The 20,357-nt window shown below is 40.0% G+C and overlaps 6 protein-coding genes across 6 annotated transcripts; all 6 read left to right on the top strand.

Annotated features, from left to right (window-relative positions):
- The first annotated feature begins 6,811 nt into the window (after window positions 1-6,811).
- LOC119560614 lies at window positions 6,812-8,370 on the top strand. Its single transcript, XM_037874150.1, has 3 exons — window positions 6,812-7,128; window positions 7,747-7,952; window positions 8,015-8,370. Exons 1-3 carry the CDS (start codon window positions 6,887-6,889, stop codon window positions 8,368-8,370), a joined length of 804 nt encoding a protein of 267 aa, XP_037730078.1. The 5' UTR covers window positions 6,812-6,886.
- Window positions 8,371-9,575: 1,205 nt separating this feature from the next.
- LOC119560379 lies at window positions 9,576-11,514 on the top strand. Its single transcript, XM_037873787.1, has 3 exons — window positions 9,576-9,982; window positions 10,637-10,789; window positions 10,848-11,514. The coding sequence occupies exons 1-3, from the start codon at window positions 9,664-9,666 to the stop codon at window positions 11,018-11,020; spliced, it is 645 nt and encodes a 214-aa protein (XP_037729715.1). The 5' UTR covers window positions 9,576-9,663; the 3' UTR covers window positions 11,021-11,514.
- Window positions 11,515-11,967: 453 nt separating this feature from the next.
- On the top strand, window positions 11,968-12,291 carry LOC119560290. Its single transcript, XM_037873660.1, has one exon. The coding sequence runs from the start codon at window positions 11,968-11,970 to the stop codon at window positions 12,289-12,291; it is 324 nt and encodes a 107-aa protein (XP_037729588.1).
- A 1,100-nt stretch (window positions 12,292-13,391) lies between these two features.
- LOC119560288 lies at window positions 13,392-14,552 on the top strand. The gene is made up of 2 exons (XM_037873659.1): window positions 13,392-13,707; window positions 14,029-14,552. The coding sequence occupies exons 1-2, from the start codon at window positions 13,392-13,394 to the stop codon at window positions 14,550-14,552; spliced, it is 840 nt and encodes a 279-aa protein (XP_037729587.1).
- A 482-nt stretch (window positions 14,553-15,034) lies between these two features.
- Window positions 15,035-16,610, top strand: LOC119560287 (salivary glue protein Sgs-3). The gene is made up of 2 exons (XM_037873658.1): window positions 15,035-15,053; window positions 15,154-16,610. The coding sequence occupies exons 1-2, from the start codon at window positions 15,035-15,037 to the stop codon at window positions 16,608-16,610; spliced, it is 1,476 nt and encodes a 491-aa protein (XP_037729586.1).
- Window positions 16,611-18,877: 2,267 nt separating this feature from the next.
- LOC119560286 lies at window positions 18,878-19,765 on the top strand. Its single transcript, XM_037873657.1, has 2 exons — window positions 18,878-18,896; window positions 18,954-19,765. The coding sequence occupies exons 1-2, from the start codon at window positions 18,878-18,880 to the stop codon at window positions 19,763-19,765; spliced, it is 831 nt and encodes a 276-aa protein (XP_037729585.1).
- The last annotated feature ends 592 nt before the right edge of the window (window positions 19,766-20,357 follow it).

Here is a 20,357-nt window from a genome sequence, read left to right as displayed (position 1 = left end):
ATGGAGAAAACCCAATAGTCCCACAAATGTTTCAGGGGCAACAGAAATATTTAAGCGTACAAAAATATTAAAACAGGAAAATGTTAAAAGTTAAAACAAAAGTTTTATAATGTTCATGTCTCGGAAGTAGTTTTGAAAACTTAAATATTTTTTATTAATTAATTGTAATTACTAATGTTTTGAAATACAAGAAAACATTAATTTATTTACTTTTACTTTTAAAATACAGTTTTTTAAATATTTTCCCATTGTTTCATACTTTTATGAATACCTTTTTATCCTAAGAATGACAAAATAAAAGCTATTTAATAAGTATCCAAATGTTTTTATGTCAGTTAAAAAAAGTTTAGACAAAACAAAAGTTTAATAATGTTGATCTTGTGGAAGTAGTTTTAAAAAGCTTTTTATTAATTTCCTTTAAATAAATAATTTTTTGAAATATAAGAAAACATTAAGATATTTACTTTTAAAATATATTTTGTTTAAAATAAATTTTTAAAATTTATTTCCCCATGGTTCAAACTGTTATTAATACCTTTATATCTTAAGAATGACGAACTAAAAGCTTTTTAATAAATATCCAAATGGTTTTCAGTAGGTATGTAAAAATGATTTCTTCGATTACATTTTATAATAACCTAAACAACTATTTTAATAATAAATTATAAAATTATGGTTTTGATTCAAATACAAATTGGTCATATTTCACTTGCCTTAATGAGGTCACGAATATAATGTGCAAGTGCGACACGGTTGGTTGAATTTATGTTAGCGGCCTACGCAAATCGCGCCTCCATTTCCTCGCCCCAAGTGAAAGTTGTAGGGCGCCAAAAGCAAAGAGACAATTGCAAGTGTGGCCGGGGCGGGGCGGCAGCTACAGATACATCTGCAGCCGAGAGATACGAGATACAAGGCCCAGGTATGCGCATGCCTGTCGCGTATCTAACAGATCGATCAACAACAGGGCGTATCTTTCTTTCTAAGTGAGACGTTGAAAGTGAAGTTGAGACCCCAGAGCTGGGCAATTAAGCTGGGGAAAGGGCGAGGCGAGGGGAAGTCCACGAAGGCGGCCTTTGTCATCGCATCTCTGGCTTTTGCTATTAACAGCATTCTCAGCTCCGCTGACTGCGCAATGTTTGCGGCTCTCACGAGATTACTTAACCAGGCCATTTAGCATAGACACCGCTTCGTATTTGTTGTCTGCGCATTTGTGTCATCAATTTCACTTTCTTTCGGGCCCAGCCAGATGGGTTAAACAAAGCGATGATACTTAGACCTCAGCCGGGGCTAAAAATGATCCCACAGGCGCACTTAATCATATTTTCCCACCTGGCGAAAATGAACAAAAGCAGGAAGATAAGTCTGGCCCTGAACACCGAAATTTAAAGTATCCTTACAAGCGGAAATGATATGCATATTTCTTTTTCTTAAGCAGGATTTAAGCAGGACTTAACTTAAAGTTTTCCGTTCAAGGAATCTTTTTGTAAAATTTCGCAAAAGAAAGAAAAAACAATTAAAACGAGTAATAAAAAAAAACTGTACAATATTTTTAAGTAAATTGATTTTAAAGAAATTTATCACAATATCGTTTTATTTATCCTTAGCTATGCTTTGCACTGAATAATATTAAAACACATCAAAATGTCAATTGCGTAACGATATATACTCGGTGTGCGATATAATAAACTAAACAATTTATTAGGTTTCTTAGCTCCGAAAATATTTTTAGAAATATTATACCAACCTTTGCAAGGGTATACATAATATATATTTTTGCCCCAGTCCAAAATGGCAAGTGCCCTAGCTCTCGTGGCAAAGTGAATTGAATTTGTTTTGGCTTTGAACCGGAGTGTGCCCGCAAGGTAATGGCTATGAATTTTTTAAATGCAAGTACCATAACTAGCGACGACCCAAAGAAAACCTTTGAGCCAAAAAATACGTTCACATACATACCAACTTATGTATATCCGCTCAATGCATGGCAAACGCTTTGAGTTAACGCTGCACTTTCTCAGCCGAGCGACAATGACAGCAACGACTACGCACAATATTGACATTTCATATTTGCACAAATGAAAAGAAAATCAATTTCACCTGATGGCATTTCTGCGTTTAACCCAAAGAGCTTAAAAAGATTCAATTTGGCTGTGGTTCGGCCATTTTCTGTTTGCAGATGGGGATAAAATATATACATATATGCGGCAGATGACGAAGTTCGGTTGGCTTTGTACGGTCAAAAGATAAAAACAAACTTTTCGTTGGAAGCTTTTTAATTCTTAAAATTGAAATGACAAATAAATAATTTCTTTTTTTTTTTATTAATATTGTATTATTTGAATTATTATTATTTTTTAATGTTTGGGATTTGTTTTCCAAGTAAACATTTAGCAAAATAACAACAAAAGCTATGCAAATATTTTCCTTTTCAAAACATTATAAAACGAAATACAAAGTGTTTCCTATTTTGATTTATTTCTAGTCTAAAACAAAATAAAAAGTGTTTCCTATTTTGATTTATTTCAAGTCTAAAACAAAATAAAAAGTGTTTCCTATTTTGATTTATTTCAAGTCCAAAAGCAATCAAAAGTGTTCCCCACTTTGATTTATTTCAAGTTTAAATTCCTTGAACTCATTCAAAGAATGTTTTGGGATTTCTGCATGACTCTTTCGGTACAATACCCATGTTCCAGGCTTTGAATTTAAAAATCTTTCGGCTGCCAATTCGAACTATTTTGCCTTCTTGGTATTTGACTCGAAAGAAATAAGTTTCTAGCTCTTACCCAATACAAGCCCTGTGAAATTTTCCCCCGCTCCGCAGATTTATGTCTCGCCCACTGTGCTGGAATTCCAATAATTCCGCTGGCATTCCGATGGTTGATACTCGATGAAAACACACGCAAATGGGTCAGTAGAACGTACGCTGCCCAAAAATATAAAAACGATCCGGCAGAGCCTCGAATTTCGACTGCGAATCGAGCAGGCTAATTTGAAAAGCAAACGCACATGGGACCGAAAGAGAGCTCGGCCATCCGGCCAACCTGCCAACCTGCCACACCCACATGACCAGAGTAGGAGGAAAGTGAGCCATCGATTTATGGCAACTTGTTGCCGGCTAATTGAGCGACGGCCAGCAACAAACCGCAAATCGAAAGGCGCACAAATGAAACGGAGCTAATTGACTTTGAGTAAATAATAAATGCCCACCAGGTTGCTGTCAGGAACGCATTAAATGGGGGGCTGGTTTGGGGTAACAAATCTCGAGAAAGGTTATCACAGAAAAGAAATTGCACTGGGAGAAGAAACAGCCCGAAACAGATAATAATAATAAAAAAGATAAATAATAATTATAAGTATAATAATATAATATAATATATTATTTAACAATATACATAAGTGTTCGTTTGTATAAAATCCTCCAGTATCCAACAATCTAAGTTTTTGTGTACACTGCAAATTTAAAAAAATTACATACCCTATTTTTATATCAAATTTTATTTTTGTTTTTCAATTATACTTGGAATTAAACGATATTATATATAATTAATTTTTGGCTTATGCGACCTTTGACTTTTATTTAATGTTTTAAAAGGGGAACGTAATTTAATGTAATTTATTCACTGCACTTATTTTTTTAAGTGCAGCCTTGACAGTTCTCGGAGGCAGAAACAGAAAAACCGCAACGAAAAAAAGAGAAATTGTTTATTGATTGGCATTTAGAAATTTTGTTTGACTTGACAGTTGGGCGGGTAATAAAACCCGATTTGTTATTGACCGCGCGTTGGAGGTCCCCGGACATTTATACGTCGAAGTCGAGCCATCCGGTTTAGCAGTTCGCACTGCAGATTGCAAAATCCACGCCGACATTACATAACTTAAACTCACGAAAACGATGACGCGAATCGTATGAATGAATGAAGGCGAAAAACTGGATCGCGTTCGAGCCAAGCCAATGGCATGCGGTTTACCATCATCTTGATGATCATGAATGAAATGTCGCACTGCAGGCCGGACTCCCGGGAACTATGCAAATTGGCGCTGCAAGTGAATCATTGTGGGAAATATGACCTATAAGGCATGCCTAGCAGACTTTCTTTTTTTCGGGCCGTTTTTTGGCCGTTTTTAGGGGGCTAAAACAATAACCGAAAATAAAGGCGCGTCACTCATACGCAGCGTGTGACAAGCCGACGCCCGCGGCTGGTTTGCCCAGCAACAATCAGCCGGCAATAACAATAACAATAAGCACGACAACGAAACAACAAAACAACACAAGCAACAAAAACACGCACACGAACAACAACATTGAGGGCAGGCAACATTTAGTGTCGCATTTCGTTGTAATATAAATGAAAGTGAGTGAGGCTGTTTTTTCCCCTCCATTGAATGGACTGCCTTTAATAAGCTGCTGCGGACAATAAAAATACAAATTTTGTTGCTGCCAAAAATTGAAGTTGTTTCGATTTTATAGAGATCTTTTGTCAGAAACGCCAGATTTTACGATGCAATGCCAGGCAGAGAAACTCCGCTAGCAACATAAACTGCCACCATGCAGGCCGTGGAAACAGAACGTGACTGGGAAATCATCGATGGCTGGATGTCTAAATGTCTGAATGAATGAATCACAAAGTTCACACTGCCGCTTGATAGACCTGTAAAAACGTCTCGAGTTGCGAGAGAAACTATTTCCCTTTGGGGAATTGAGTGCAGATCCAGTCTAATGATAGGACAAATTTGTAAAATGCTTGCCGAATTTCAAGTGTGTAAATTCTGCCAGCAAATTCTCACACTTGCTTATACTTAAAGCTAGGTTTCCCATGCGAATTATATGTAAGCTTTCCAGAACTTAAGCGAATTTTATTGCAAATTAGTAACAACAATATTTTTTAAGTTTACATAACAGAACAGCAATATACCTTAGAATTTCATAAAACTAATTAACAAATTTAAATATAGCCAATTCTTGATCTATAATTTCCCAATAAAACTGACCGGCTGCAAAAATAAGCTTCATTTAAAAAAATATATATTAATATATATAAGCTAAAGTAATTCCAATAAAATATGCAAAAAGTTAATTATTTTTTTATACCCGTTACTCGTAGAGTAAATGCGTAATTTACATTCGTCGGAAAATATGTCGGTTAAATGTGTATTCCCAACTTGATTTAAAGTAAAATATTCCCTGACAAATCGATAAAATAAAAGATGACAAGAAAATGCTGCTCTACACGCAGCCTGCGGCAGTAGAAAAAAATTGTCGTATTTTTGTGAACTCCTCAAAACCGCTCTCAGGAAATTCCTTTCAGCTTGTTATATAAATGCCGGCAAGAGCTTCTCATTCACCTCCACCCATAGTACCTCACCCACTTAACTTTCAACTATTACCACATAGACACATTCGCCACCCAGTCCAGTTCAATCATCGACGTGCTAAACACTATTTCACCATATCCTAATTGTAGCAACAAAAAACACAGCAAATAAAAGTGACCCATTTATGCTGGAGAAAGAAAAAAACACATTTTTGCGTTCATAAATGGGCTGCGTGAAATATACGGCAACCGGATCGGTTAAGAAGCGTCAATAAATTAGCAAATATGTGACTTGGGTATTGCGAGAGTCGGATGAAAGCTGAGCGTAAACGCAGACCCAGACCTCCGGTAAACACCAGGGCCCCAGCCTCATTGAGGGCGTTGTATCGGGCCCAAAGACCATGCCCAAGTTAGACCACCTACACTGAGGAAAAATTAAGAGTCATGAAAGTGCTATAAAATTAATTTTACTTTTCTGGTGTAAGCCACCCAAAACTAGAAGTAGTGCTTATATAACTACTTATTTTACCACTAGAAGAATATTTTTGAATCACTTATTATATCCATTTATAGTTTTGCATATTCAAATTGTTTAAAGCTGAATTTTTTAAACAGATTCTGAGCATAAACTATTAAAATATTAAATGTTCTAGAAACTTCAAGTTGTTCAAAATATTTTATTGCAGAAGATTGGGATCGATTGGAATTTTTATCAGCATTTTTAACAGAAAGTAGGGTTTAAGGCCAGAAAGCGTTGAGATATATTCAGTCGAAAAATTAAATATATTACTTTTAGTACAACATGCGGACGAGAAAAGAATACTCATAGTTGTAAAAATAATAGCATGACACATATCATTTATATTTGAGTTAATACTAAGAATTGCAGTTGAGCAACATTATGCAAAATCGATAGTCCTAAAGGTTTAGAACAAACCTTTGTTATCTCTGACTTATTGCTACTATTTACCATAACTTATTCCTTGGTTTTGAGTGATATTCAAGTTCCATAGGCATAGGTAGGTTACGTAACCCAGTTGATTTTTTCGCCGTGCAGACCTTAGCCAATGATGCCGATTATTTACCCGAGGGTGCCCCTTTTCGCCCAATGGCCAAGTCCAAGACCAAGTACGAGTTTCTCTCTCCGCGACGTTAACGTTGACGGATGACGACGTTGCCGGAGCGGCGCTGCCGAAAAAAAGGCAGCCCGAAATGAACATGTTCACTTAACCAACAAGTTGACTTTATTTCCCCGCCGTTCTCCAGATTTATGCGGCTGTATCTGCGTCTGTGACTCATTTTGGGGCCCGGTCTCCAATTCGTAGTGCGCTCTTTTCGCGTCTTTAACGTAGCTTCCGCCGTCTCTCACCGGGTTTTATTTAACTTACTTTTAAATTGTTTTGTAATGCGCACCGACTGCGACGCCGGCTGAGCTGTTGGCCACAGCCGAATATATAAGGCTAGATGTCCGGAGACGCATACATCAAACTCATCTCAGAGCTCCCAAAGATAAGCAGCAGCCCGATCTTAAGAACTAGCTATACCAGCAAGGATTAACCGCGCATCAACCGATCAAAATGAAAGTGTTCGCCATCGCCTGTGTGACCCTCTTGGCGGCCAGCTGCGCCTTCGCCGCGCCCAGTGTCCAAGACAATCGAGTCGAGGGCGATAATACCCTGGGCAGGGCCGCCAGATACCTGGGCGCCTGTCTGGAGAGCGACGACATGGCCACCTGCCTGGCCGTCAAGGGCATCACCGCCCTGAACCGCGCCGCCAGGAGCAACAACATCGAGCTGGCCAGCGGAGTCACCTTTCAGAGGTGTGTGTTTGTTTACAGTGAAAGTGCCTGATTCTCGAAACAGAAACCGATTCAAAAACGAAACCGAAACCGAAAGCAGAACGTGACTGATGAAATCTTCAATCCGTGCTAGTTTAAGTGGTTGCATCATAAAGCTTACGAAGAGTCTTTTAGGAAAGTTAGTTGAAAGATAATATCATATCAAGATCAAAAGGAATGCTTTTAAGCGGGTTACATAAAGTAATCTCAAAAATTGTTTAAGATCGGAGAGATAATTCATAATTAGTTCCAAACAATTATTTAATGTGTCTGGGTTTTAAGTGAAATCATACACAGCTAAGCAGTTTTTAAAATACTTATACTGTAGAGGGAAATAGTTAAATAGTAGTAACAGTGAATATCTTCAAACTATATTTAGATTTCAACTGGTGCGAAATAGTTTAGGGATTGAAATAGATTTGTTAATTAATACTAAAAAATTGCCCATCTTAACGTAACATTTTTTAAAACATCATTCAGAAAAGTTAGAGAAATTATATAAATTAGCAAGTGCTATAATGGGATACAAACTTGAAACTAAGACAATTTTGTCTAAATGTTGCATGCTTAATTATAATTTGTCTTATTATAATATTTCAGAGACCCTGCCAGTCCCGTTTCCCGCACCGGAAAGTCCCTGAGTGAGCAGGACGTCCTCGCCGAGCTGCCCCAGAACGCCGATGAGCGTACTGGTCGTCTGGTGGATATGGCCATCTCCAGTGCCGCCGAATTCCTGAGCAGCCACAACCTGGAGTTCAAGCTGCCCGCCGAGACCACCCAGCAGGTGGCCCGTGCCCTCGACGAAGGTGGGTTTAACCCTGCAAATTTGCCCCATAGACTGTGATAATTACATAACACCGATTTCCAGGCCGTGGCAAGATCAAGAAGATGCTGGGACCCCTGGCCCTGGCCATCGGAGCCAAGCTGTTCGCCGTCATTCCCCTGGTGCTAGGCTTCCTGGCCCTGCTGACCTTCAAGGCCGTGATCGTGGCCAAGCTGGCCTTCTTCCTGGCCATCCTGGTCGGCGGCTCCCGTCTGCTGGGTGGATTTGGCAACAAGTTCGGAGGCAGCGGCATCGGCGGAGGCTACAGCTCGAACGCCTGGTCCGCCCCCGCCAGCGCCGGCTGGAGCTCGGGTGCCTCCTCGTCCTACCCCTATGCCCGCAGCATCGACGATGAGTCCGATGCCCAGCAGCTGGCCTACGCCGGCCAGCAGCAGCAGTAAAGCGCTCCAAAAGCTGCAACAGATGTGCCTTCGTTTGAAACCCTTAGCCTGTAGTAATTTATTCGAAATGTAATTAACTAATTTATTGCGCACAGCAACAGCATAGTCATGTTTGAATAAAACCAAGAGTATTGCACCCGACAAAAATTAAATCCACGCACGTGTTTACCTGTGGCCGAGAGACTTTCCCAGGGCTTAATTGAAAGGCTGACAGACCCCAAAACAAATATCTGGAACTTTGCTCGCCGGGCGGCAACAAGTTTGCGGCTGGCAATTAAAACTTGTGGCAGGTTCTGTAGCTGCTGCACAGCAAAATAAAGCGAAAAAAATTTAACTGAAGCAGAAAAGCAGAACTGATAAGCTGGGGATTTAGTTTTGGCAAGTTTGTGGCCCTGCTCATAATTGGAGTTTCTAGTGGCCATGTGACGGCCGCTTGGCATGTTAATTGTTTACCAGAAACTTTCTACTTATGCTCATAAAAGTGTCACTTTGCGATTGAAAAGAGATATATGCGGCGATGTGCTACAATTCAGCTTTCTTTCGGAGGCAGATTTAGAAGCAATTGAAATAGAAAACGAGCCGCAAACGCCACTTGACAAAGGAGAATGAAATCGAAAGCGCTGAAAGCGCCGGGCCAGAGCAACTAACTGGGCCAAATGGTGCATTAAGTCACCACCGGCGGGGCATACCAAATACGGGTGGCTCTCGTCTCGCAGATCCACCACTATTATCTGTGGGCCCTAATGGCCCGGTGGGAGGAACACTCGCCCAAGAATCTGGCACAGGCAATCCGAACACGTCGCCCCGGCGACTGCATTGAATGCCAATTAGGATTCGGATAACGGCGGAGCACCCGAAATCGGGCCACTTGCTTATATAAAATATATATATGTATATACAAAAATCATATTCAGCCGGCCGACCGCCGACCACCACAGGCCACTTCCCTTTCGTTGACATCGCGACGTGCGTGGAAATATGGTCAAGAAATTGCCGGCCAGGTAGCATACGCATATGCTTTGCATAAATTGTTTTTGGATTTCGGTATTGGTCTTCGGTATTGTTATTGTTATTGCAGTGCGGTGCGGTGCGTTTTGGCCGGGCGCGCGATTTCTAGCCACAAAATTGGTCAATCGACGTCGAATCGAAATGGTATAAAACGTGGGGGCAGTGCATTCAATTAATCACAAAGCGATTCCCGTTCACAAAGCAAAGGCAGCACTCACCAGCTCCAGGCAGCCGTCCCAAGGATTATAACCCTCTCAAGTCGAAACACCCCAAGTGCTAATCAAAATGTGCGCGAAATTCGTATGTGTAGTGCTGCTGGCCAGCCTTGTGTGCGGCTCCATGGCCCTGCCCTCGCAGGACAACAGCGAGCGGGACCTGGTCAACATGCTGAACCGCCTGGACGGCGAGGAGTCCGTCGCGCTCTTCGGCGGCCTAAAGATCGACCGCTCGGAGACGGGCCGCAGCTTTGGGGCCGCCAAGGCCGTCGAGTCCTTCGAGGACCGCGCCGAGCGCTACCTGGAGACCCACGAGCTGAACCTCTCCTTCTCCGGCGATGAGCAGGAGGAGAACGCCGAGAACGAGTATGCCGGACGCGCCATGGAGGGTGAGTGATCGTTGCCTTCTTTAAGGAATATAGAACTACATATGTATACCAGAGTGATTTCGAAAAAAATATTCTACTAAAAGTGCTTCTTCTTAAGACATGACTGGCATTGAATTCTAAGAAAATTTTTAAATTTCATTCTTAATTTTTTATCGGTTCTTAAATGTAAACTAAGTATCGATATGGTTGTCTTTTACTTTTAAAATTTTAAAATATGAAATATTTATCTAAAAATTACCGAAAATCTTAACTTCTTACTTACATCTTCTCATTACCCAAAAATGTATAATGTTTTATGGTTTAGCCCTGAATTTTCAATTCTTAAGATTCAAACTCAAGGTAAAAGTAAAATTACCATAGAAGCACACATTACGTTTGGGTGATTAATTTCCGAAAACCGTACTGCCACTCAAAGTAATGCCATTTCTCGACTTATAAGCACCAAGTTTACATTCAAAAGGCTAAAAGTACTAAGGTCCACTCGAGTGTGCACAAAGCCAGCTGCCAAAAGCAAAACTACTGGCATACTTAGTTGCTCTGCCGAAAAGTGAAGGGAAAGCTTTCACTTGACTGCCAAGCGTTGAATACTTTTAGGAGCATTTCTATATTTCCCACTTTCTTTTTGCTTTCTCCCAAAATAAAAATAAAAAACAGAGTCCCGCAGCAAGCGCATGAAGAAGATGCTGCTGCCCCTTCTTTTGGTCCTGAAGCTGAAGAAGGCCGTCGTTGTCAAGATTATGTTCACCATCATCAAGTTCATCTCGCTGAAGGCCCTGGCCATCTCCTTCCTGGCCCTCATTCTGGCTGGTGAGTTTGTCCGCAGAGGTCCATAGAAGGGCGCTTTTGAAACCGGTTTTCCCCGCAGGTGCCACCTTCTTCAAGGACCTGCTGGCCAAGAAGAAGGAACACATCACCACTGCCTACATCACCGGCAGCCCCCTGAACGCCGACATCGTGCACTCCGACTGGAGCCGCAATGGTCAGGCTGGAGCCGCCGATCTGGCCTACAACCACTACGGCCTGGCCCAGCCCTTCTAAGCCAGAAACCGTTGACCGATCCATCCATCCCACGCTATACTAGCCCGATTCTTTCACCTGCTATATCTTACCCTACCAAAGCTTCACCCTTCTTCAACTTCCTTCCACTGCACCCTCATTTCCCCAACCTATCCCCCTAAGACTTTCCTGAAGAATGGCCTAATTCGTAGTCAATAATTATTTAGTTACATTTAGTTAGTTAGCTGCGACATACCAAAAAAGAAAATCACAAAAAAAGAGAACAATTGAAACGGTCCCTCGACTCTTGGCTAGCTCAAGGACAATGCTTAAGGATACTACTCGTAAGGTCAATCATGATTGCGCCATATTTATTGCACATTTCACAATCCACATGTCTCTTGGCGGTTGTAAATGTCACTCAGGTTCATCGAAAACATCGAAGATTATGCCTGCTCAAGAGCCTACTTAATAAGTATTTATTCAAATAACTTAAAGCAATTGAATAAAAATGATTCATCAAATGCAAAACCAAACCCTCTTCAAACATTTTTGCTTTAAGTGGAAAATTCGTAAATTTTACAGGAAGAATATCTGGCGGTGTTCAATCTTTTGTAGGTTGAACATATTTTCCGACTTTTTATCAGCATGGCATGGCCAAAAATGTGGCACAGAGGACAATGATTAATGGTCAGCCAACAAATTGATTTATGTTGACACTAGAAAAAGCGTAAAACCTAAAAAGCGTAAGTAAAATCAAATTGAAATCAGTAAGGTTTTTAGTTTCTTTTAAGCACTTTCATTGGACTTCGTGCTAAAACAAATATAGTGTACAAATATTTCTTAATTATATTAGCAAACTTAATTGGCTGGGTTTAGGCCCACGGGCTTTCTTTGCGTGAACTTCCTAATTGATTTTCAGCCAAATGTCCCACTTGGCGTTGGTATAAAACAGGCAATCGAGGTGGCCGAAATTCAACAGATTCAAGATGAACGGCTTGAGCAACAAACTCTTCGGCTGTCAGATTAAGTTCGCCCTCATTGTTGGCCTTTTGGTATCCTTGGCCTGGGCACTTCCTGTCGAAGATGAAAAGACATCCCTGGCAGTCAAGGACGATGCTGGGAATACGGCGGAGATTATTGAAGCTGCCCCGGTGGTTGAGGATGGGGGCAGCCTTGGACAGCTGCGATTCCCCCCATTCAGCAACAACAATGGAACAGGATTCTTTGAAAGATTCGGTGAAAAATTCAGGAATAAGAGGACTACAACTACAACCACGACAACAACTACTGCAGCTCCCTCTGGAAAATAAAAAATAATGCTCTAAAGCTTGCCGCCTACTTCATATTAATATTTATTATTTATTGATCTACGATGTTCAAATTAACCTATCTTCACTTTTAAATAAAATCTTGTTATACTAGCAAAAAAAATACACATATTTAAGTATCGATTTTTAACAGACATAACAAGTAAGAAATCAACATATATTTCTGATGCTATGTTTTGTTTACAGCTCAAAAGAGTAAGAAAGCACACAAATTTTAATAACATAATTAGTGTTTATAGAAACTAGATGAAAGGAGAGGAAAATGGAAAGAATTTAAAAACAATTTGTTGCTAAATCAAAATCAAATTATAAGCAGTTTTAGACCATCTAATAAATGTATTGTTTAAGATTGATTCATGAAATATTATTGAATTAAATAATTATTATTGAAATTTTTCTATTGTTTCCCAACACGAGCATCCTCCTATATTTTCCAACTAATACATAAACCATCTGGCAGTAGGCGAAAATCAAAATGCGACCAACAAATTGGTCATTAGCACTGCATGTAATCTGAATATTAAACAGTCAAGACTAGGCGTGGAAAGATATATTACCTCATGGACAGTACGAGCAAAGAAAGTAGCGAAACGAGGCTGAGTAGACACAAATGAAAATGTAGTAATAATTAACAATGAATTGTTAGTTAGCCCCAGTTAGGCAGGCAAATGTTGGCTCTTAATTTATGGAGGTCCGAGGCACGCGACTTTTATCTGGCACTTGTAATTACCTGGATTCCCGAGTCTGGGAGAGTTTTCTTCTCGGCCCCTTGGGGAATTCATTGGCTGGAACTTTTTGGTGACAGAATTAGCCGGCCGTTTCGCAAGACTGACCCGGCCGCTGCCGCAGAGGAAAGCGAAAGTGCCGCCCAGTTGGACGCAGCTGACCGACGCTGGGAAGAATTTCGACCACAAATCGTTTGGGTAATTAGAAAAGCACAAGGGCCCTGGTGCGGAGTACGGTTTTGGTGAAAGGGAAATGGGAATGGAAATGGAAGCAGTGGCAGCGGGTATAAAAGCTAAAGCCATAAAATTGGGATGATGCAGTCTCTCGAACAATCCCGAACGCAGTAGATAGCGAAGATGTTGCTGACCAAGACCCTGGAATATCTGTTTTATTTGGCCTTGTTTGCCTTCATGTGCAAATACGCCACGGCAGCAAGTGTCCAATCCACGCAAGCGCCTGCAATTGCAACGGAAACCCTCCGGAAACCCCAAAAAGCTGAGAACCTTCTCAATGGCTGTGAAACATCTTCGTTCAGTTGGATGTGCCTCAAGATCGAGTTTGTCAAGATCATGGAAAAGCTCGCCGAGCAGGAGGAACTGAACGTTTTGCCCGGCATCAGTGTGGTTAAAGATGAGAGTGCTAAGGAACTGAAGACATCGGAGCTAATGGCAGGTAGGTTCTGCAAAGACAAATACACAAACACGTTTGGAACTTTTAAAGATTTATGGTACTTAGAAAAAACATTTCTTAAGAATTCTAGTCATTTTAACTAAATAGCTTAACATTTGTTGTTGTGATTATAATTATATTGAACATGAAATTTGTTGAACACAAGTACAGAAGACATAACAGGATTGCGTGTTTGAAAAAAATATATATTTATTTTAATCTAAACAATAATTAGGTGAGCCAAATCTAAAAATTCCACATAAGTATTAACATTTCGATTAAGTTTCAGATATCTTAACATGACTAACACTTTTATTTTTGCAGAAGTGGCTCGCAGCTATCCCAGTGATCCCAGCACTCGCTTGAATGGCTATATAGTGGCTAAACTGGAGAATCTTCTGAAAACGCGCTTCCTCAGATTCCGCCTGCTGGATGACAAGTCCCTCGTAGAGGGTCGCAAGCACAAGTTCGGAAAGAAAGGAGGCTTGGAAGCCCTGGTGGCAGCCGGAGTCATGATGAAGGGAATGCTTATGGCCATGGGCTTCGGCGCCATCGCTCTGATGGCCGGAAAGGCTTTGATGACAGCTCTGATGGCCTTGACACTGTCTGGAGTTTTGGGACTGAAGAGCTTGGCCGGTGGCGGCGGAAAGTCTACGACATACGAGATAGTGGCTAAGCCAATTTACACCTCCAGCCACTCGCACTCGGTGACCCACGAGGATGGAGGTCATGGCCACAGTCCCCACTTTGCCGCTGGAGGCGGTGGCGGAGGTACCGCCAGTGGTTTCGGATATGGAGGATATGCTAGGTCGCTAAAAGTGGATCAGTCAGCAAACCAAATCCAATAGTGCTAGTGAAGAGCAGACACTTATAGCATTATCTCATAATTTATTTATTTATTATACTTTAAGAAACGCAATACAAGCATATAAAAGTCAACAGTAAAATTCTTGTTGGGGCTCATTTTAACAAAAACTAAACTGGAATTACTAAATTGCTTCTTTGCGGTAGATTTGATACGTCACATAACCTACTTTTTAATTATATTTTTTATTGTCACTATATCTAAACCTTTACAGGTAGGAGTACTCCTTGAACAAACCACATTTCTAAATTAGCAAGCAATAAGAAACAAAATATTAACCTACACCTACATATTTACAGATACTACGATTAGTTTTTTGTATTAAAGAGATGTTTGGCTAGACATTAATTAGCAGATGTATTAGATATTGAGGTTTACCAATGACACACTTTCCAATTCGAACGTGCTGATTCGTATAAAATGCGAAATGTATCAAAAGAAAGTATCAGTTCATTTGGCAACACTATGGCGTTCATTGCTTATGGTAGGTACAGATATATTTTAATTACAATGGAAACTAACAGATTTTGTTTGTGTAGCGCTCGCCTTCCTATTATGCATATCAAGCATAAGTTTTTGCCGAGCTGGTGCCACTGACCAACTCTCAAAGGAAGAAATATTCAATTCGGAAGTACCCATTCCCATTAAGTTGAGCTACGGCAATCAACAAACTAGGACTAGGCCGCCGACGGGAGACTTGGAAAATAAAATAGCAGCGAAAATCAATGAAATAAGAACTGAAAACTTGCTAAAGGACTCCTTATATCCAGACTATGATGAGCCGCCCACCAACTTTGCTCTGAAAAAGTTTTGGGGAAAATGGCGACGAAGGAAGACATCCACGAGACCTCCAACAACAGCCCTTAACCCATCTACCGCAACTGCCGATCCAGCATCGACAGGAACTTCTACAACCACGACAACAAAAGCCACAGCAACAACCACTACAACAGAAGCCACAACCTCCACAACAAGTCCGACTCCTACAACCACGACAACAGAGCCCACAACAACAACCACTACAACGGAAGCCACAACCTCCACTACTAGTCCGCCTTCTACAACCACGACAACAGAAGCCACAACAACAACCACTACAACGGAAGCCACAACCTCCACTACTAGTCCGCCTTCTTCAACCACGACAACAGAAGGCACAACAACAACCTCTACTAGTCCAACTAAAAAAACAACAACAAAAGCCACAAAAACAACCACAACAACGGAACCCACAACAACAACCACAACAACAGAACCCACAACAACAACCACAACAACAACCACAACAACGGAACCCACAACAACAACCACAACAACGGAACCCACAACAACAACCACAACAACGAAACCCACAACAACAACCACGACAACAGAAGGCACAACAACAGCCTCTACACGTCCGACTAAAAAAACAACGACAACAAAAGCTACAACAACAACCACAACAACGGAACCCACAACAACAACCACAACAACAGAACCCACAACAACAACCACAACAACAGAAGGCAAAACAACGACAAAAAAAGCTACAAAAACAACCACAACAACGGAACCCACAACAACAACCACAACAACAGAACCCACAACAACAACCACAACAACAGAAGGCAAAACAACGACAAAAAAAGCTACAAAAACAACCACAACAACGGAACCCACAACAACAACCACGACAACAGAAGGCAAAACAACGACAAAAAAAGCTACAAAAACAACCACAACAACAGAACCCACAACAACAACCACAACAACAGAACCCACAACAACAACCACAACAACGGAACCCACAACAACAACCACAACAACAACGGAACCCACAACAACAACCACGACAACAGAAGGCAAAACAACGACAACAAAATCTACAAAAACAACCACAACAACGGAACCCACAACAACAACCACAACAACAGAACCCACAACAACCACAACAACGGAACCCACAACAACAACCACAACAACGGAACCCACACCGCATACAACTCAACATCCGCAACATCCACATCCCCTGATCCGTCAACTGCCGTTGCAGTATTGACAGGAACTCTAACAACATCCACTACAACCGTGACAACAAGAGCCACAACATTTCTTAAAAATATAATCCTGGTCTTTTCCCCATACCATTTTTAAAGCAAGGAACAACTGAAGGACGTGGATTCAGATTTCGGTTCAAGAAGTTATATATATATATATCTATATATAAATATATATATATCTACAAAAGTTTCGAGCTTATAATTAATATAATCATTATTATATTAAGTTTATTTATTATTTTGTTTCGACTTAATTAAAAATATGGCTATTAACTTCAATTGATTTAAATCGTTTTCTCGTCCCCTAGTAGCGGACTGGTTCAAAGCTCAAACTGAACGCTTCTCTCTCTTCTTATCGTCCTCACAAATTTGTTTCTGGATTCTTCCTCATCCTTTTTGTTTGTCTTTCATATTTTCTTCTTTTGAAGGAAGTCTTTGTTGTCAAGTTCGACCCCACATTTATTTCGTTTATTTTTACACTACTCCTACTACCATTTCTATACCCGTTACTCGTATAGTAAAAGGGTATACTAGATTCGACGGAAAGTACGAAACAGGTAAAAAGAAGCGTTTTCGATCCAACAAAATATATATGTTCTTGATCAGGATCACTAACCGGGTCGATCTAGCCCTGTCCGTCTGTCCATTCATCCGTATAAACGCTGAGATCTCTATAGGAGCTAGAATGTTAAGATTTGGCATGTAGATTCTTGATACTTGCGCAGCGCAAGTTTGTTTAAAACCCGTCTAACAGCCAAATTTTTAAATATGTTTTTATTATCAATGTTTAACTATATGCCAAAGAAGGTTCGATTCGGGCCGTTCATTAAAAAGTTATAAGCACCGAGTGCTTCCGGTAAACTTAGCTGAGTAACGGGTATCTAATAGTCGAGGCATCAACGATAGCGATCTCTCTTGTGTTAGCTACCTTTTTGTTTGTTAAGCGTTTATGAATAAGAACAAGCAGGGTCCAAATATTGCAGTGTCATGGTGACGCGAAATTATTTTTCTATCCCGGTTAAATAAACAATAAGCAAACTCTTGCGATTAAACAAAGTTATCAAAGATGGAACATTCTAGTTCACAGTGACAGAAGTATTTGCATTTTTGAAATATTTAACCTACTTTCCGATTGGGTCGAAGTTTGTGAAATAAAATAAATATATAAATCCATCACTCCCTAGTCGCTTTAACAGCAGCATGAAGTCATAACACCCGTTACTCGTAGACTTAAAACGTACATACATTAGATTTGTCGGAACAGGTAGACGGAAGCGTTTCCGATCCTATAAAGTATATAATTATATACTAGATCGGGATCACCAGCCAAGTCGATCTAGCTATGTCCGTCTGTCCGTATGTATGAACGATGTGATCTTGGATATTATAAAAGCGACAAAGTTGGGACTAGGCAGGCAGAGTCTAGAGATTCCTGCGCAGCGTATGTTTATTTCAACAGAGTGCCACGTCCACTCTAACTGCCAGAAACCGACAGAGACTGTGGCGCTTACAGTTTTGATGCTAGAATACAAATTTTGAAAATAATTTATTGGTTTCGTCAATTTCAATTGCTACACCAAACAAATTTTGTTACGCCACTTCAACTTAAACTTGTGCAAAACTTAAGCATGTGCAGAACAATTTTGGGTTCAAGCCTTAAAAATTTTAAAATCTTTATTTGCTTTTATTATTAATAAGTGAAAAATAAGTGTCTTTCAAGAATGTATTTTAACAGAAGAGGTTTTAGAGAAATAAATGCAAAAGAAAAGCAGTCAATTGGAAAACTACAGCTGGAGATATAGATTTTCAAAAATTAATTTTTTATAATTGGCCTTTATTAAAAAAAAATATTTAAAAAATTTTAACTATCAAAAAATAATATTTTTTCTGCCAAACCCGGATACATGTGCTAAGTTTTTTACCAAATAATAAATAAAAAAAGTTAAAAAATATTTTTTGTAAAATCCGTTGGTTTGTAAAAGAAAGGACCTTGTACTTTAATAGTCGCAAATATAAATAACTTAAATGTTCAATGTATTACTAAACATGAAGTTTTGAATTTAACGCACGTGTCAAACCAGTTTTAAGAAATCCCATTTATTCAAACCTTTGTAGAAAGCAATCGTATATAAAAGATATGTTCTAAAAAAAACTTTTTTGCCAATTAGCAACATTAAAATGAATTGATTAGACCTACTTTCCAATTCAAGCACAACATATAAAATGCGGAAATTATCAGAAGAAGTTCAGTTTATTTAATATCGCCATGAAGTTCATTTATTGTGGTACGTAGCAGAAAATTAACTGATTGAATTTGTATAACATTTACTATTATTTTACAGTTGTCGTCCTCCTCTTAACAAGTCAAACTTTTGCCCAATTGCAAAGTGAGCAACCGTTAGCCGTGCTGAAAGCAAGCGGAGATGATCCAAAAACTCCACTGATTGTACTTTCAAACCCCCTAGCTAAGCCAAAAGTTGGGGAGTCAATTAAATCGGAACAAGAAATTGAGCCCACTCTAATACAAGATGCTGCAACCGCAATTCCACTTGTGACGGACACAACAGATGCCACAGAAAGGCCACCTAAAAAAACAGAACCTCTTCAGAAGCAGAAACCAACTTTTAGTCATGGACAAAAGCAGAAGCGTCCAATGCAGGACTTATTGCTGATGCCAGGAATGTGGGAGAGTTCGCCCGCAATTGCCCATGGACCAATGGATACAGTGGCTACTCAACCTATTTTCTATCCCCTTCCAGTCTATATCCCCTATCCCATTCCCTTTATGCTAAACCAACAGATGCGTCTGATGACCAGACCGTCCAAGGACAAAGTGGAGGACCAAATTGCACAGGGCTTCAATGATTTGATGACTGTAAATCTACTTGGAAGCTCCCTCCAACAAGACAACGGATCTGAATGGCACAAGATAATGAAGAATCAAATGAAGCCAGCCAACCAAGATGGCCCAAAAAAGTGGAGGGGAAAATGGCGAAAGACAACGACAAGTACAACTACTTCAACAACTAAAGAACCAATAAGAAGTCTCACTGAGCCAACAAGATTACTATTGAACAGCAGTAACCCAAGTGACATTGAAGTAACATCCATCGAAACCACTGGCGACAATGAGGCCACGGAAGCGGCAAGCTAATTGAATAAATTAAGGGAACAAAGGAACAAAATGCTAGATTACCATTAAAACATAAAATAAACTCATATATAAAATATTTGTTAAAGTATATTATGAACTGAAATTGGGAAGTATTTTTTCCGGTTTAGGCAGATTGTACTGTGAATCTCAAGCAAAGCATTTCACAAAACATATATAATAAATATTAAAATGTTTAATAAAATGCTAAACATACTGAAAGACATGAAAATATTTAATAAAATATGTTATGCGCTGAAAATGGGAAATATTTCGATCCGGGTTATGCAGAGATCACTGTGAATCTCTAGCAAAGTATTTCACAGTAAACAGCAAAATTGTCGCATACTTTCCGGCGGTCTGAAGTGTTTACTTTCTCTCCATCTCTCTCAGTGTTTTAGTGTGTTTGTATGTATCTGTATATATCTTTAATGTATCTGTATCCGTACGATTAAACTCACCTACCAACACCCAAAGTTGGCCGCATCTTTTGCGCGGCGGCACCTCCGTTTCAGTTGGTCTTTCACGGTCGCCGGCCTTCCACGTTTATCGCGCCTCTCGGTTGCTTTTATTGGCAACTGTAAAAAGTGAAAGA

This window comes from Drosophila subpulchrella, unplaced genomic scaffold (genome assembly GCF_014743375.2).
Source record: "Drosophila subpulchrella strain 33 F10 #4 breed RU33 unplaced genomic scaffold, RU_Dsub_v1.1 Primary Assembly Seq354, whole genome shotgun sequence".
NCBI classification, from domain to species: domain Eukaryota; kingdom Metazoa; phylum Arthropoda; class Insecta; order Diptera; family Drosophilidae; genus Drosophila; species Drosophila subpulchrella.
The sequence above is the reverse complement of the archived record's forward strand: the minus strand, read 5'-3'. Positions and strand labels throughout refer to the sequence as shown.

What these genes read in the sequence shown, in the direction of transcription:
- LOC119560290 (XM_037873660.1), top strand. Translation starts at nt 11,968, where the DNA reads ATGAACGGCTTGAGCAACAAACTCTTCGGCTGTCAGATTAAGTTCGCC.
- LOC119560379 (XM_037873787.1), top strand. Translation starts at nt 9,664, where the DNA reads ATGTGCGCGAAATTCGTATGTGTAGTGCTGCTGGCCAGCCTTGTGTGC. An exon ending in TGCCGGACGCGCCATGGAGG is followed by an intron (nt 9,983 to 10,636) that starts GTGAGTGATCGT and finishes AATAAAAAACAG; the next exon opens with AGTCCCGCAGCAAGCGCATG. An exon ending in CCTGGCCCTCATTCTGGCTG is followed by an intron (nt 10,790 to 10,847) that starts GTGAGTTTGTCC and finishes TTTTCCCCGCAG; the next exon opens with GTGCCACCTTCTTCAAGGAC.
- LOC119560614 (XM_037874150.1), top strand. Translation starts at nt 6,887, where the DNA reads ATGAAAGTGTTCGCCATCGCCTGTGTGACCCTCTTGGCGGCCAGCTGC. An exon ending in AGCGGAGTCACCTTTCAGAG is followed by an intron (nt 7,129 to 7,746) that starts GTGTGTGTTTGT and finishes ATAATATTTCAG; the next exon opens with AGACCCTGCCAGTCCCGTTT. An exon ending in GGCCCGTGCCCTCGACGAAG is followed by an intron (nt 7,953 to 8,014) that starts GTGGGTTTAACC and finishes ACCGATTTCCAG; the next exon opens with GCCGTGGCAAGATCAAGAAG.
- LOC119560288 (XM_037873659.1), top strand. Translation starts at nt 13,392, where the DNA reads ATGTTGCTGACCAAGACCCTGGAATATCTGTTTTATTTGGCCTTGTTT. An exon ending in GACATCGGAGCTAATGGCAG is followed by an intron (nt 13,708 to 14,028) that starts GTAGGTTCTGCA and finishes TTATTTTTGCAG; the next exon opens with AAGTGGCTCGCAGCTATCCC.